The 16,643-nt window shown below is 50.7% G+C and overlaps 7 protein-coding genes across 7 annotated transcripts; 3 read left to right on the top strand and 4 right to left on the bottom strand.

Moving 5' to 3' along the window:
* Window positions 1-126: 126 nt before the first annotated feature.
* N7525_008166 (uncharacterized protein) lies at window positions 127-1,219 on the bottom strand (the record flags this gene model as incomplete). Its single annotated transcript, XM_002568600.1, has 2 exons — window positions 127-868; window positions 945-1,219. 2 exons carry the CDS (start codon window positions 1,217-1,219, stop codon window positions 127-129), a joined length of 1,017 nt encoding a protein of 338 aa, XP_002568646.1.
* Window positions 1,220-1,679: 460 nt separating this feature from the next.
* abr1 (multicopper oxidase abr1) lies at window positions 1,680-3,781 on the bottom strand (the record flags this gene model as incomplete). Its single annotated transcript, XM_002568599.2, has 3 exons — window positions 1,680-1,719; window positions 1,772-3,399; window positions 3,449-3,781. 3 exons carry the CDS (start codon window positions 3,779-3,781, stop codon window positions 1,680-1,682), a joined length of 2,001 nt encoding a protein of 666 aa, XP_002568645.2.
* Window positions 3,782-5,253: 1,472 nt separating this feature from the next.
* N7525_008164 (uncharacterized protein) lies at window positions 5,254-6,834 on the top strand (the record flags this gene model as incomplete). Its single annotated transcript, XM_061214316.1, has 3 exons — window positions 5,254-5,298; window positions 5,348-5,758; window positions 6,004-6,834. 3 exons carry the CDS (start codon window positions 5,254-5,256, stop codon window positions 6,832-6,834), a joined length of 1,287 nt encoding a protein of 428 aa, XP_061068747.1.
* A 753-nt stretch (window positions 6,835-7,587) lies between these two features.
* Window positions 7,588-8,710, bottom strand: N7525_008163 (WD40 repeat domain-containing protein; the record flags this gene model as incomplete). Its single annotated transcript, XM_061214315.1, has 3 exons — window positions 7,588-7,610; window positions 7,667-8,236; window positions 8,293-8,710. 3 exons carry the CDS (start codon window positions 8,708-8,710, stop codon window positions 7,588-7,590), a joined length of 1,011 nt encoding a protein of 336 aa, XP_061068746.1.
* A 450-nt stretch (window positions 8,711-9,160) lies between these two features.
* aspC (septin CDC12) lies at window positions 9,161-10,687 on the bottom strand (the record flags this gene model as incomplete). The annotated part of the gene is made up of 7 exons (XM_002568596.1): window positions 9,161-9,230; window positions 9,280-9,788; window positions 9,844-10,154; window positions 10,235-10,397; window positions 10,460-10,502; window positions 10,564-10,577; window positions 10,646-10,687. 7 exons carry the CDS (start codon window positions 10,685-10,687, stop codon window positions 9,161-9,163), a joined length of 1,152 nt encoding a protein of 383 aa, XP_002568642.1.
* Window positions 10,688-11,055: 368 nt separating this feature from the next.
* Window positions 11,056-14,014, top strand: N7525_008161 (snoRNA-binding rRNA-processing protein PWP2; the record flags this gene model as incomplete). The annotated part of the gene is made up of 5 exons (XM_002568595.1): window positions 11,056-11,073; window positions 11,160-11,272; window positions 11,340-11,835; window positions 11,893-12,140; window positions 12,196-14,014. The coding sequence occupies 5 exons, from the start codon at window positions 11,056-11,058 to the stop codon at window positions 14,012-14,014; spliced, it is 2,694 nt and encodes an 897-aa protein (XP_002568641.1).
* Window positions 14,015-14,413: 399 nt separating this feature from the next.
* Window positions 14,414-16,352, top strand: N7525_008160 (cytochrome P450; the record flags this gene model as incomplete). The annotated part of the gene is made up of 5 exons (XM_061214314.1): window positions 14,414-14,596; window positions 14,653-14,778; window positions 14,845-14,929; window positions 14,998-15,765; window positions 15,856-16,352. The coding sequence occupies 5 exons, from the start codon at window positions 14,414-14,416 to the stop codon at window positions 16,350-16,352; spliced, it is 1,659 nt and encodes a 552-aa protein (XP_061068745.1).
* Window positions 16,353-16,643: the final 291 nt, after the last annotated feature.

Raw genomic sequence — 16,643 nt, 5'->3', positions numbered from 1 at the left:
GTCGACTCTAGTAATTGGTTCCATGACAGCTTTCACCTCTTAGTCTCCAAAGATAACAGGGCTCCATATATGACGAGCCAAAGAAAACCAATATAGCAAAACATCAGCGGATCAAGGCCTAGCCATTCAATCATCGCAACCTCCACAATCCCCACAATCCTGGTCATACGTCAAATCAATATCCGCAGTATCTAAGTAGCTCTGACTCATACGGCCTTCATCACTGTAAACTTGGGTTCCCCATGTAGGCGAACATGACCCTGCGTCTTCATCTTGAATAACCTCAGTGTCGATAGTAGACGAAGACGACACAGCCTCGTCTTTGTCACTGTCTCGGTTGGTACGTTCAGTCCCATCGTCAGGCGAAGATATCTCAGCATCTTGATTTGCGTCTTGGTTTGGGTCTTGGCCCTGGTCTTGGCTTTGATCTCGGCCCTGATCACGGTCTTCATCTTCGTTTTGTCCACTATCAGAATCACGAGACCCACTCTCAACCGCAGTCGAAGACGGCACATTCTTGTCAAAAATCATCGAACTCCCAGTTCCCCAGTTCGGTCCACATCCAGATCCCAAACTAGATCCCCAAGCAGAGCCGTACCCCATCCCCGTCCCGTATCCATAGCCCGAGCTAGCTCTATATCCAACACCAGACCCCATTGATGCCAGCGCATCCCTTAATCCCGATTCCGATCTTGACATGGACCCAGATCCAGATCCAGACCCTGATATTTTATTCTTGATCGCATTCTCAAGCTTCTTTAGCGGTTTCGCAATACTAGCTCGCCAATGACTCGAGCTCCCCGTACTCGGTTCGTATACATGAAGGACGAAAGATCGATTGTGTTCGTTGCACCGGAGAATTTCGGATCTATTAACAAGGTCAATATACCAAGCCTGAGGGACGAAAATATGTAAAAGTCAGAGGATGGGTTTATGCAACTCACTCATCGATCCTCACAAAACCCGCTTCCACAATCCCAGCTTCGGAGAATTCTTCGAATCTCCCCTCGTCGACTGCGATGAAGTATCGCACTGACTCTATCGCCCCGTCCACTTGGCGCACGACCTGAATGCACACGCTGGCGTCGGAGGGATCGGTGGTTCCGGTATTGTTGTCTGTTGCCTGGGCCCATTTGGTGAACTCGGTGAAGGTTTGCTCGTGGTCTGGGTTTGGGAGTTTGGTTGGTTTGAGGGTGGTGCAGCAGAATGGCTTTGACATTTTGGCGGTTTTATTTAAATGGGGTTTTGTATGAGAAGGTTGATTGTAGAGGTCGGTATAGGGGGGCTATATTTTAAGGATACGTGTGTTTATCTGGCGTATGGTGAGGTCGTCAGGATGTGATAATTAGACTCTTACTCGATTAGGAAACGGAGCTGTTATTCCCAGGTACGGCGTGTACCAGGTCTAATGGGCGGCTATTGACGGGAAATGTGGTACCATGCCTCTTTGGATATTGTGTCCAAGGTTGGGTTTTCGATATTGGGTGAAACTTCCATAGAATCCATGGTAGGAAGCTCAAAAGACGGGCATCTGTGCTGTATGCGTCACTCATATCTACAAAAAAGAAAGTAACCAAAGAAGCTGTCATTGAATTAATTAGTATTACCAATGCTTGTGGTGTCGATCAGACATAAAAAAAAACATATAGAAGTGCGATATCATATCACAGATGCTTGTATTACTTCCAATCGTTGAAGTCGCCGAAGAGACCATCATGGCTGGAAAAAATTAGCTGATGAGCACATTTGAGCTTATTTCGGCTGTACTCACCCGGAGTCTTGAATGGGGTACTTGTGATGGCCGTCAATAACATAGCCACTGTGTGTATTCTGGCCCGGCAGCGGGCCCTTGGTCGCCTCCTCGTGAATGGTGTAGTGGTGATGTTGCGGTTTACCGGGATTCTCGACAAAGAAGCTCGTCTCGTCCACGTGGGGGACTGGCCAGTAATTGTTGGTGTTGTAGGCGTCAACGTTAGGCGCAGATGGCTTGGAAGAGGGCTTGGAAGAGGGCTTTGACACCTGTGCTTGGGACGGCTTCTGAGATGGTTGCGCAGCAGCGGAAGATTGGGTACCCTTCGTGTTGGTGTACAGAGCGCCGTGGGTACCGGCCTTAGCCTTAGTGTCAAGACCGGTCATGTCGAGACCGGCGTTGCCAGCGGCATTGCCGCTGACGGGTTGCGGGTAGGCAGCGCAGGCGTCGTAGTGGCTCTTCGGAGGAGGGTGGATGGTCTGCGTGAAGGTCTCGGGGGCCTCGATGATGGTGGCCATTAGACCGGACTCGACGTGCCACTCCACGTGGCAGTGGAGCATCCAGACACCGGGGTTATCGGCGCGGAAGCGGATGACGGTGTGGCCGTTGTTCTGGACCATGATGGTGTCGCGTTTGATTGGGGTTGTGGAGACGTTGCTTGTCAGGCCCTTGTAGAAGCCGCCGTCAACTGGGGTGCGCTGCAGAACCTGGAAGTGGTGGCCGTGCAAGTGCCATGGGTGCAGGTTGTTGTGGTCGTTGTTGATGACTATCTCGACGATTTCGTTGTGCTTCACCACGAAGGGGTTGACTTGGCCATATACTTCGGGGTTGGAAGAGAACTCGGGTCCCACTGTGTTGGCAGTGTACAGAGATGGAACCTTGGGGGAGATATAGGTCTTGCCATTGACAGTGAAACGTGGAAGACCGTCCACGAGCCCGCCACTGGTATCCAGAATGATCTGGCGGTTCACGGGCTGCAGCAAGGGCTCGTGGTCGGCTGGTACCAAAAGGACATCATCCACAAAGTCAGTGTTGGGGTCGATGCTATGGAAGACAGGGGGCGCGGGCAGGGGCTTGGCCTCGTCGTACACCAACCAGGCCGTGGCGTTGGGGTTGAAGTTTTGCGGGATGGTGCGATTTTGATAGATAAACATCATGTTGACATCCATAGTATCCCAGATAGCAAAGTTCTGGCTAGCGTCAGGCTTAGTGTGGATCAGGACACTCATACGCTGACCAGTGGCAACACGCAAGAACTTGTCTCCCGCAGGGTAAGGTTCAGTATAGACACCGTCAACCGCTACGACAGTCATTTCGTGGCCATCGAACACCCAGAAGTGCCCAGGCCAGTTTCCAAGACAGATGATGTGGACCAGATACGTCTTGTTGGGCAGAACCTTGATCTTGGTGTTGGATGAGTCGTTGATCAGCGCCGAGTCAGGGATCGGCTCATGGCCATGGGGCGCCACACTGGCTGCATCGAGCAGGCCTGGCATCTGCTGGTGGTACCAGTCGCTTAGGGTGAGTGTCAACTCTTCATCAAAGTGGAAAGGAGGGTTAGGATCATGGACGATCAGAGCACCTCGCAATCCATCGGGGAACTGGCCCATGTTGTGTGAGTGATACCAGTATGCTCCTGCTTGGTCGACCTATACCTGTAATTAGAACATGGTCGTCTCTCTGGCGGGTACTACCTACATCGAAGTGATATTGCATGTACGAGCCGGGGGCAAGTGGACACTGAGTAACTCCAGCAGCGCCATCCATAACACCACTCCCATGCTGGCGCATGCCGTGCCAGTGGATAGCCGTGGACTCGTTTCCAAGACCGTTGTAGACATCAACGATGAGTTGGTCGCCCAGGTTCACGTCGATCTGTGGGCAGGGCCATTGGCCATTGATACCAATGACTGGGCGTTCAAACCCATCCGGGGCGGCATTAACCCAAGTGAGGTTCCAGTTCAGGTAGACGTCCTTGGCTGCGGCGAGGCCAGCCCAGGTGGCCAGCGCGAATAGGCTAAGTTTAGCCATTGGGGCAGTATATGAACTAAAAACGATTGACAGCCCAAGGCAGGAGGATGGATAGTAAAACCCTCCAAACGAGTGTATACGAGGCTGGATTAACTAAAATGTAAAAACGAATGTAAAAAAAAACGCGATTGCCGAATTGGCGCAGGTCGGGCGCTATACAGGAGGTTGAAGGGAATAAAACTGGAAGCAGGGCCTCTTTAACTATGTCAACACACAAAACCAAAGGTGATTCTGTCGATCTAAGGGGCCGGAGTATGCTACTCGGGCCGGATCCCATTTCCACGCTTGCGAGAGTGACATTGGTCCCTTCATTCAAGAATTTCAAAGGCCGGAACTGGGATATCAAAGCACGCAGTACTCCGTAGGGCTTGAATTGAGCTCAGAATTTGGATTGCCCTTGTTTTGTTGAAGAATGCCCTAAGTGGGCACTGAAGGGTGGAATGTGTGTTGTATGTAGATAATTCCCCTACTGGAATGCAAGGGGGACATACTCGAGCCATATTTGAGTTGACAGGCTTAGCTTGGAGTAAACACAGTATACATTTCAGTTTAGTTCTTTACACTACTACACATTGACATCTTCGAGGCCTAATAGATTAGTTATATAAAGTACTATTTTCTCCCCATTTCCATCACTTTGATCATTTACATAAGAATTTCCCCTGCAATCCGATAAGACCACGGATATTCCCAAATGGACCGACGCAGCTGAAATTTCTTCTATCGCCTCTGCTACAGCGGCAAAGGGGAAAAAGAAAAAGAGCAAAGACAGCCTATAAATTAATTCTGCCAATGCATTATCTTACAAAAAATAGGGACAATTCCCCCCCCCCACACCCCGGAAAAAGCGGGAGATTTACTGAAGAGTTCCCGAAGACAAATCAGATACCCTGTAAATGTTAGACTTCCCGTCTATATCCCCCGTAGAAATGATCTTCGTATATGATAAGAAATGCGAATAACCTTGGAAGAACAGAGCGTAGAGACTCGGCAAGCATCGGGAAAGACAAGCCAAGTGGCCCCCCACAAAAAGGAACGGAGTGTCCGTGCGGACTAATTAAAGTAGTCGGATAAGCTGTGGAGTGAAAAAAAGGGAGATTTACGGCTTTTTAGTTCGGTTTAGTTCAGTTTAGTCGATTTAGTCGATTTAGTTGAAGATAGGGAAAATTGAGAGGGGAAGAAGTTGGGAAAAGGCAGAGAGAGAGGGGTTTGGGTGAACATTGGAATTCTCTTCTCTTTTGTCCCTTCAACTTCTTCCCAGAGAAAACCCCAAAAGAACCTAAGAACCTAAGAAACAAGAACCAAGAAACGAAGAATACCTCCCTGGAGAATATTCACTGCTAACATGTGCTGATGGCGCTTTCTTGCTCCCAAATAGCATCATCGTCAATGGCGTAATAGCTGGACATCCAAAACCAACATCTGCACACACGTCTTCTCTCCTGCTCCAAGGCTATAAGCTATACCTCGTCATGGATCAATCAATGGCTCTCATCGACGCACAAGTGCACTTCCTAGTGAGTCATTCATGCCACCTGCCTACCACACCTACTAACCCACTGCTAGGAGGAATGTGTTGTCCTGGTACACATCCCATTGGAGCTCTACCCGTACTTCTTGAAGTCCGTTCTAAGACTCATTCTGGATGAAACTCCACCACTGGAAGACAAGACAGACGATGATGCTGCATTGGATGTTTTCGATAATGCCTCGGAGCATGGCTCGGCATACAAACCACCTGCATTCATGAACGTCTCCATCACTCCCGTCGAAGTCTCTGTCATGTGTCCTAGACGCCTCGTCGACAAATACTTCATCCCGGTCATGGACCAACTCGACCAGTTGGACACCTCCCTCCGATCCCGTTTGATCGTGAGCGAGAATGACTATATCGCCATGCAAGTCCTCGGCCAAGGCCTGGAGGCCGGCAAACGAGTCTTGGAATTGACCAGTCCACTTGCCCTGGCAGGCATGTATGTAAACTCAAAAAAGAAAACACTCCCTATATACACAAAACATATCAAGCTAACCCCCCCGAAGCTCCATCTTCTTCATCTCAACCTACTTCTCCGACTACATCATCGTGCCAAAGCAAAGCAAAGGAAGCGTGATATCCGCCCTAGAAAAAAGAGGCTTCCAATTCAACAACACCTCAGCCGCCTTCATCACCAGCCCGCTCAGCCCAACCACCGAAAGAAGACAAAGCGACCTAATCCCACCAGGGACACCGCCCCCCCTCAACCCTAGGCGAACTCCAAACCCGCACCTTCAACAACCTCCGCAAAAACCAAATCACCCCATCCGTAGACGACTCCCTCCGTCTAGTCCAATGCGCCGCCCACCACGAATACCACACCCAAGACTCCTCAATGTCCATCCTCCGCGACGCGCTAACAACAGTCCTCCTCGTCGACGAACCCCGCTTCCTCTCCCTAACCCTCGCAGCCCTGGACCCAGCCGCCTCCCTCCTCCTAGAAAAACGTCTCCTCCCCCGCTTCGCCCGCCAATCCACCTCTTCCACAGGAACCCGTTCCTACGAAGACGGCTCCGGCCTCCTCCTCGGCTCAAAGGAAGACCATCTCATCCCAATCACCCTCGACCTCCGCGACCTGCCCCTCGAAGCCTCCGGCATCGTTTGCGGCGTCGCGGGTCGTCTCGCGGACGCGGCTACCGTCCCGCACGCGCACGCGCCCGCTCACGTGCTACCTGATAGCGCGAGCGGTAGCGCGATCGATAGTGGTGCTAGTAGTGCTATCGGCTCGGTGTCGAATCTGTTTGATTCTTTCGGGACGAGGCTTGCCGCCCTTTCTATCGATAAATCGGCTCATGGATTGCATCCCTTGCCTTCGCATCATCTCCAGCCCGGTGTGGATGTTGCTGATGCTGTTGAGATTAGTTTCTTGAGTACGGCGCGTGCCGGTACGATTATTGTTGGTGAGGATGAGCTGAGGAGGGCTATTGGTGCTCTTGAGGAGGAGAGGAGATTGGAGCCTGGACTTGAGGGTGGGGGCTTGGATTCGCAGACGCCGCCTGATAGTCCGCTGCGGCGGTAGGTGTGGTGTTTTTGATGGTGCAGGGTCTGGTATGACTTATGTTTTCATGTGTTTATGTGTTGATGGGCGTCTGGTATGCAAAAGTTTGTTTTAATATTTGTATGAATAGTATTGCTTTCTGGTCATGGGTTGGTTTTCTATTTCTACGATATATTGTCTATGTCAATTTGAGATCTTCATTTATACAAGAATGGAAAAATGGAAATTGTTCGTGAATTGTTAGCAAAGTCCGTTAATATATATCCCTGGAGCAGCACCACCAATATACATAAAATGTAACAACTCACAAGGAAGAGATAAAAAAGGTTCAAAACAGCAGAAAGCAGGATGATTATCTTATTAATTTCATATCTCATTATTGACATAACAGTGCTGGGCATACATACAGGCCCGATGCTCCTGACTCCAGGACGGAAACCTAGACCTTCATAGTAGATATCTACCGGTCTGCAAGGCGTACGTATCTTCGTCCTCCGTCTTGCTCCAAATAGCCACACTGCCCGGACTGCAAGTGAGAGGTGCCCATCGTCAAGTCAAATGAAGCGTTGAACGGAAAATGTGAGAGGGCAGCAAGACTGCCACAGGCCTGCTAGTCGGTACAGGACCCTGCCAACCTTGCTTCGGCAGCAGCGGCATAATGTGGCCCGTGGTAGTTCAGGAACCGCGGATATCGGACGTCGACACGAGGGAAGTTGCACTGTCATGATAGCCTTGTCCAAGACCTTGTCTAAGACATCTGGAAAAGACCCAACTTCATCCGTAGACTCTGACAGCACCTTGGGACAACAGTCAGCGGAATTCAAACCAAAAACATCAAAGTCTGATAACTTACCATCAGAGCATCCAGCAGCCCAATCACCAGCACCCTCATTCCACGCCACACAGCTAACAGCCTTGACCTTCTCCCCAACAGGAACAGCAGCAATAACCTCCCCTTTAACAACATCCCAAGCAAACGCTGCCGCCCCGGCCGTCCCCTCCTCACTCCCACTCAGCACAACCGCATCCCCCATCGCAAAGACGGAGCGCACCCGCAGCTCTGAATTCCGATACGAATGCCCCTTCTCATTCCTACCCTTCTCTCCCCCAAATGCATTAAGCAACTTCCCATCCATCCGGTCCAGCAGCCGGATATACCCGTCCAGCGTTGAAGCGAGCAGCGCATTCCCATCGCTCGAGCAGCGCACGCTCGTCACCGGGTGCGCGAGGACATCAACGGTCGTCGTCCCCATGCGCACGTCGTAGATCCGCGCGTGGCCGTCGTAGCTACCGCTGGCAATCGAATAGGTCCCCATATGCACGTGTAGTGTTGAGACGGTATCGGTTGCTTCCGTGAGGGTTTGGATGGGTTTGTAGCTTGAGGAGCGGGTATCCCAGATATTGATTGTTGTGTCTGCGCTGCCTGGAGGGAGGGTGTTAGTTTTGGGTGCTGGAAGAGGAGTCTAGGATTCGACTTACCGGTTACTACGACGGAGTCGCCGTCGCCGGCAAATTGCACGGCTTCGACTCGGCTGTTATGGCCGGTCCATCGTCTAGTTGTGGTGCCTTGCTCGACGTCCCAGAGGAAGACTTGTCGATCGCCTCCTACGCTGGCGAAGCGCGCGTTGTCCGCTGTGACGGCGATGTCTAGGACGGAGTAGCCATGTGCTTCGTATTTTTGGATAGGGGTTGTGGTCTCGACTACCGTCGGGCTGTTGGAGTTGTTTGGGGCTGCCCGGGAAAGGTGGATTGCTCGGTCTGAGGAGCCGGTGAGGACGTAGGTGCCTCCGGAGCTTGAAAAGGTTACCGCATTAACTGGGCCTGGGTGGATGTTAGCGCTAGGGGGTTTGAGGGAATTTGGGGCTTGGTCAGTGCCTAGATACTGAAAACCTACCATTGTGTGTTTTGAGAGTATGGATATGTCTGGTTGGGAATACTGTCCGGGGCATGGCCGTCGAGTTGGTGGAGAGAAGGAATTGGAGTTTAGAGAATGCGGGAGCTCGGAGCTTCAACTTCCAAGTCCCACTTGGAGAGCCTTTTAGAGGGGAAAAAAAATATATGAAAAAACCAGAAATTACTACTTTACTTCGAACCTATGAGTTCACAAAATTAATTCTGTATTTCATATGGAATACAGAAGAAGTTATTATCAAGGTTGTAGACACACCATCGCTAGCTACCAGCGGTAAATGGATATAACAAACAAAACGAACCAAGCCCTCAGATAAAGGTGCTTCCAAGCGCGAACGGCAAGACAAAGGGTACTCAAAAGAGAACAAAAAACAAGAGCATGGTTCGACGAATCCCCTTTTGAACGATCCGGGTCGATTCCCGGTAAAATTGCGTCTTAACGACGTCCGTGGCTGCGGGTGCTGGAACCTTGCAGGCCCTCGATCTCCTGCTCGAGCGATTTGATACTGTGGGAGGTTAGCAATGAATCCACCTAAACAATAGTCCCAAACATACGCTGCATGGGTGGCCTCGAGATCCTTGTTGAGGCGGTCGCGCTCTGAAATGAGCTTCTGCTCCCACTGGCGGAAACGCTGCTCCTCGACCTTGACCTGTTCGGTGAAGCGCTTGCGCAGAGTCTCCTCTTCCTCCTTGAACTTGGGGTTGTCGAGTTTGCGTGGCCGGGCCTCGCCAAACTTGCGGGTCTCCATCTGCTGGGCACGGTATGCCTCGTAGTGCGATTCTTCCGTGGTGTGAATAAGGTCGAGCATGTGGGTGCGGATCAGGATCGAGCGGAGCTTCTTGAAGTCGCAGTGGTCCTCGTTCTCCACCTCGGCGACACCCCAGGCGTACTGACGACCCTTGACAACACGGCCATCGTTGGCCTTGACGTCCTTCTCGGAACCGATGACGGCGAAAGGCATGGCGGCCATGAGGCTGCGGGCGTGGGAAGCAGCGTGCTCGTCGTCCTCCTCCACGGGCGGGGTGTAAATCTTGATGCCCTGGGCCTCGATCACAGCGCGGATCTAATCAATTGTTAGTCCGGATTCTCCGCTCTCCTTATGCACTCGTTCTACTCACTCTGTCCTTGTAGCGTACCAGATCCGCGTGGCTCAGGGTATCAGCCTTGGCAACCACGGGGATCAGGTTGACACGGGAACTCAGGCGCTTCATCACCTCGATATCGAGAGGCTTCAGAGTGTGTCCGGTGGGGCGGATGAAGTACAAGCAGGCGTGAACACGCATGTCGATCTTGTCGGTTCGGCGGGGCTGCTGCTCCTGAAGCATGTACGACTCATGCTGGTCATCCAGGAACTCGATAATGGGTTGCCACGAATCACGGTTGTTCACGTAGTCTCCGAATCCAGGGGTATCAATGACGGTAAGGCGGACTAGAAAATCGATAACTTATCAGCTATCGAAACTAAGAAGTCGAAACCCCTCCTCCGTCAGGAGAGTATCTGGGTCGCACCTTTGAAGAACTTCTCCTCGAGCTCAGCCTTGGTAATCTCAATCTCCACGGTTCGGTCGACCTGCTTCTGGTGGCGGCGCTTGTGATCGGCGTAGTTCTTAATGGTGGTAGAGAAGAGGGTGTTGATGAAGGTCGTCTTTCCCAATCCCGACTCTCCGGCAACCTGATCGAAGCATCATTAGCACCCGCACACGCGGAGCATTACCCTCGGACTGTGGAACACACCATAATAGTGAAGGCTGCACCCCGCTTCGCGACGATCTTGTGACTATACAAGCTTGATTAGAATCTTTCCTCATATCCACCGTAAACACTCCAAAGGTACACACCGCTGATTGGGAAGCTATATCAACGATAGCAAGTTAGCTTCAAAGGACCATAAAGGAGTTGCTGGCTTTCCGAATAGCTTACGTTGGCAATGCCAATGGGCGAGGCGGTCTCTGAGGTCGACATGGTGGGTTATAGGGGGGGGATTAAAAAACAATTGGGGGAATCAACACAAAGAAAAGAAGAAGAAGAAGAAGCCCCTGGAATAGAGTAAGACCAGAATATGGGGAGAGAAAATAAGTGTCGACTCCTGCAAAAAAAAAGGAAAAGGAGGAACGAATGTGAAGTCGGGACTCTCTCGAACTGCCCGTCGCTGCTTCCCCCTGAATCTCCTTTCGTTTTCTGGAGTATACCTCGCCTTGCCTATCTGGGTTTAGCGTGAGGGACTAGTCCTGATTAGGAACGGTATCGGGATATGGATGATCCGAAGGCTCTTATCATAGCTGGTGGAATTATCTCTAATTTTTTGATCTTTGAGATCGCCGACAGCCAAAATGAAGACAGACTTCAAGGTAAGTACAACGCTTGAATTCTTGATCGCATGCAATTTACAGAAATTCTTGATTGTTAAGTTTGATACTAACAACTTCAATTTTAGTTCTCCAACCTTTTGGGGACGGTATATCGCAAAGGAAATCTTCTCTTTACTCCCGATGGCACATGCTTGCTTTCACCAGTAGGCAATCGAGTCTCGGTCTTTGATCTGGTACAGTATGTGTCGCCTGGCAGTCCTTACTTTGGTGATTAGGAATCGGCCTGCTCACAATTGCTTCTATAGAAATACTTCCTATACCTTGCCTTTTTCGCACCGTACAAACATCGACCGTCTCGATCTTTCGCCCAAGGGTAATCTTCTATTGACCGTGGATGAAAATGGCCGCGCAATTTTGACCAATTTCCAACGGCGCATCGTTATTCACCATTTTTCCTTCAAAGGACGAGTGTCCGCACTCAAGTTCTCCCCATCCGGCCGACATTTCGCCGTTGGCGTGGGAAGACGTCTGCAGATCTGGCAGACACCCTCTACTCCCGGTACCGAAACCAATGGCGAGATTGAGTTTGCCCCCTTCGTTCTACACCGGGATCTAGCTGCCCACTTTGACAACATCGAAAGTGTCGAATGGTCCAGCGATTCGCGCTTCTTGCTCACTGCTGCCAAGGATTTGACGGCGCGAGTATGGAGCATGGACCCGGAAGAAGGTTTTGAGCCGACCACTCTGGCGGGACACAGACAGGGTGTGGTGGCTGCCTATTTCAATGCGACACAAGAAGTGGTAGGTGCTTACTGGAAAATGGTCCACCTGGAAATTCTATACTAATTTTATCCATAGATTTACACTGTCAGTCAAGATGGCGCACTCTTCCGCTGGGAGTATGTCACGAAGAAAGACGAGGAAACAATGGAAGACATCTCCGATGCCCGATGGAGGATCGTCAAAAAGGATTTCTTTATGCAGAACGACGCCAAGGTCAAGTGTGCTGCGTTCCATGCCCCGACAAATCTTCTGGTAGTAGGGTTTTCCAACGGTCTATTCGGACTCTATGACCTGCCAGAGTTCAACATGATCCATCAATTGAGGTACGTCAGTCTGTAACACCCTCCCTTCAACAACGGCTAACATATTCCCCTCTAGTGTCTCCCAGAGCAATATCGATGTTGTGTCAATCAACAAATCAGGCGAGTGGCTAGCATTCGGATCGTCTAAGCACGGTCAGTTGCTGGTGTGGGAATGGCAGTCCGAGTCATATATCCTTAAACAACAAGGGCACCTCGATTCTATGAACGCCCTCGCATATTCACCGGACGGTCAGAGAATTGTCACGGCCGCCGATGACGGTAAAATCAAGGTTTGGGATGTCAAGTCAGGCTTCTGCATTGTCACTTTTACGGAACACACTAGTGGAGTGACCGCATGTCAGTTTGCCAAGAAGGGAAGTGTCTTGTTCACAGCGTCTTTGGACGGTTCTATCCGTGCATGGGATCTCATTCGCTACCGTAACTTCCGAACCTTCACAGCACCATCCCGAGTGTCGTTCTCCTCTTTGGCCGTGGACCCCAGTGGAGAAGTGATCTGTGCCGGTTCGCCGGACTCCTTCGACATTCACGTATGGTCCGTGCAGACCGGTCAATTGCTTGACCAGCTCTCTGGCCACGAGGGTCCGGTTTCCAGTCTTGCTTTCGCTGCCGATGGCAACCACCTTGTCAGTGGAAGTTGGGACCACACAGTTCGCATTTGGAGCATCTTCGGCCGGTCACAGACCAGTGAACCTCTCCAGCTCATGTCGGACATTCTCAGTGTGGCTTTCCGCCCAGATGGGCAACAAGTCGCCGCCTCTACCCTAGATGGTCAGCTTTCCTTCTGGTCTGTTGAGGATGCTGTGCAGCAAGGAGGAGTTGACGGTCGCCGTGATGTCTCTGGAGGACGCCGAGTGGCCGACCGCCGTACTGCCGCCAACGCCGCGGGCACCAAGTCTTTCAACCGAATCACATACAGCGCAGACGGTAGCTGCATTTTGGCCGGCGGCAACAGCAAGTTTATCTGCTTGTACGATGTCGGAACCGGGTCATTGATCAAGAAGTTCACCGTCTCCGTCAACACCTCGATCGACGGCACCCAGGAGTTCCTGAACAGTCGTGACATGACTGAGGCTGGTCCCCGTGCTCTTATTGACGAGACCGGTGAGGCCTCTGATCACGACGAGCGTGTTGATAGCACTCTCCCGGGCGCGAAACGTGGTGATGCCGGTGCGCGCACCACCCGCCCAGAAGTCCGCGTGACATGTGTGGATTTCGCACCGACTGGACGGGCATTCTGTGCCGCTTCTACCGAAGGACTCCTTGTTTACAGCTTGGATACTGACTTCATCTTTGATCCCTACGATCTGGACATCACTATCACACCGTCAAGCATCCTTGCTACGCTAGATGCTGCCAAGGAAGCCGCTATATCGGACACTGTGGATGAGGATAACACCTTCCTCAAAGCTCTTATCATGGCCTTCCGATTGAATGAACAAAAGCTACTTCGTGTCGTATATGAAGCGATCCCTCCGTCAGATATTCCCCATGTGGTTCGGTCCGTGCCCTCCGTCTATTTACCTCGCCTTCTCCGATTTGTTGCACATGCCGCCGAAGAAACACCGCATCTTGAGTTCAACCTCATGTGGATTGAGTCTCTGTTCAGCAGCCATGGTCGCTACTTCAAGGATAACACAGGTACATTCGCAACGGAGCTTCGTGCCGTCCAGCGTGCTGTTGATGAGATCCGCGAAAATCTGAAGCGGTTGACAGAAAAGAACCTTTACGATCTCAACTACCTGCTCTCGAAGCCTGTTCTCGGAAACAAAAAGACCAGCGGTGCTTTGTTGGCCATGGAAACCGAGGATGCCGAGGTGGATGATCAGATGGTGGATGCCGACGATGGAGAGGGTGACTGGGTTGGCTTTGAATGATTTTCTATATTTTTCATGTATGTCTACTTGCATCTGAGCCCGGCGTTTTGTATATTGCAAAGATCAAAAAGGGAAATAGAGGCCTCTCTGCCTGTGAATAATATCCAAGTTCCCTCTGAGACCTCAAACGGAGCCTTTGTCCATCTTTTCTTTAGCAAACGCCCTCCCGTTAAAATAAAATAAAAAAGTCTTACTCTCTTACTTCTCTTACTCTCTCTTACTCCTTAATACTATCCGAATGTGTCCTGTGCCACCCTCTCTTTACCTTTCTTGCTCTTCTTACCACCGAACAACTTCCCTAATCTCCCCGGTTTCCAATATCCCGGACAATCCAAGGCTCCGGAGAATCATTTATCTAACCAAGTACCTTTCCCCTTCTGCTGAACAAGATTTCACAAGATGGCCCTATTCTGGCCCCTCATTGGGGTGTTGTTTGTAGTGCTCTATCTACTTCAACGACCACCGGCTTCCAGTCTGAGGCATATCCCAACTGTCAAGTACAATGCCTATCTACCAAATTTCATCAACCGACTCATCTACTACCCCAAAGCTGCCTCCATGATCAGTGAAGGGTATCAAAAGGTGCGCAGTATCCTCCCAATCAGTCGTCCATCTATATTGACATCTTCAATCTTTAGTACAAGGATAGTCCATTTCGCCTGCTCACCGGGGACGGAGAAGTCATTGTCCTGCCAGTGAAATATCAGGATGAACTGAGACATCTTCCTCCTTCGAAACTCAGTTCTCTACATGCCCAATATGAAGTAATCCCATGAGCTTTTCTGTACTACGTTACGTTGAGAGGTTGGAGCTAATATACTACTTCACAGAACGCGTTGGGCCAGTACACCAACATCATCATCAATACCCTTTTACCTTCTATGACCGTGCGGAAAAAGTTGACGCCCAATCTAGGTACTGACATCGTTTGGATTTCATATTTCCAACTGCAAGACCAAAAAAATTAACATATATCGGATTAGGCCGGGTCGTCCCCGGGGTCATCGACGAGCTGCGAGCAGCATTCGATACTGCTCTCCCAGGATGCGAAGGTGTGATATGCAAACACTACCTTATGGGACCAACCATGCAGACCAACATTCAGATACTGACAGAGGTCTTGAAAACAGACACTTGGATTCAAATCAACCCATGCGACCTGTTCACCCGGCTAATCGCGCTCTCAACATCCCGCATGATGGCCGGCGACGTCCTCCGCGAAAACGAAGAATGGCTCAACGTCGCTAGCAACTACGCCGTGAACGTAGGAATCACCATTCTCCTACTCCGTCCAGTCCCCAAATACCTCCGTCCCATCGTAGCGCCCTTTCTCCCCACCGTCCGGAAGATGAAGAAGCAATTACGCTTCGCGAAAGACCTCTTTATTCCGATGGTCCACGAGCGCAGACTGGCAGAACAGGTTAAAGACCCCAATTATACCAAGCCAGACGACTTCTTGCAGTGGATGATGGATCTGAGTGAGGAAAAGAAAGAGATCCTCGACCCGGATACCCTGGCGCATCACATGCTGCTCTTGGTAACACTGGCTGTTACTCATACCAGCACCATGGCCTTGTGTCACTGTCTCTTTGATTTGGTTACCAGACCTGAATACATTGAGCCCCTGCGGGAAGAAATGACTCGGACTCTGCCTGATGGCTGGTATAAGGCGACTCAGGCGGCGTTTAAGGACCAGGCCCGGCTGGATAGCTTCTTGCGCGAATCGCAACGATTCGCTCCGCCTGGTGAATGTGAGTCTTGCAAATATTCCATGGCAGTGTCGTATAATCAGTCGGAGACAGGGTTATGATTCGATATTGTGTTCTAACCACCTTGTTTAGTAAACTTCCACCGCATCGTCAAAGAACCAATCACGCTCCATGACGGCCTCGTTCTCCCAGTGGAAACACACGTCTGTTTCGCTGCCGGTCCGATTAGCAAAGATACTGCCTTCATCAAGAACCCAATTACCTTCGATGGGTTCCGCTGGTGTCATAACCCCCGGGATCGCTTTGTCCTGACTCCTGAGCTAGCAAAAACCGCCGCTGTGCCGAACGGTGCTGGTGAAGATATGCACGCCGAGAAGCAGTCCGGTGCCCATTTCGTTTCTATCACCAATACGAACATGCATTTCGGGTTCGGGCTCCAGGCGTGTCCCGGTCGGTTCTTCGCGGCGAATACTTTGAAGGCAATCTTGAGTCGCATCATCCTTGACTATGAGTTCAAGTTTGTTAAAGATCTTGATGGCAAGAGACCCGGTAATCTTGTTGTTGGGGAGCATATTCTTCCGAGCATGAATACTGAGATGCTGTTTCGGAAAAGGCCTATTGGACTTTGAGTAGAGGGGTTGGCTTGTGGAGAATGTTGCTTGTTAGGGCTTCCCGGAGGTCGATGCGGATGGCATACTCATACTTAATTCATCTACATGTTACGATTCTTGCTTTATGTCTATGTAAGAGATCTCAGACTGGGAAATACAAGGATCGAATTCAGTACCATCGTACATTCATCTTCAATAGATATAAGCACTGCCTAGACATAACCGTCTAGACAATGCAGATATCTAAAGCGTCCATTTACATACAGGGTTCAAATCCAATCGTTTCATCGTATCTCCTCACTCGAATAC

Source organism: Penicillium rubens (assembly GCF_028828025.1).
Source record: "Penicillium rubens strain IBT 27055 chromosome Unknown utg000003l_segment0_segment0, whole genome shotgun sequence".
Classification (NCBI taxonomy): domain Eukaryota; kingdom Fungi; phylum Ascomycota; class Eurotiomycetes; order Eurotiales; family Aspergillaceae; genus Penicillium; species Penicillium rubens.
This window is presented reverse-complemented; position numbering and strand designations above follow the sequence as displayed.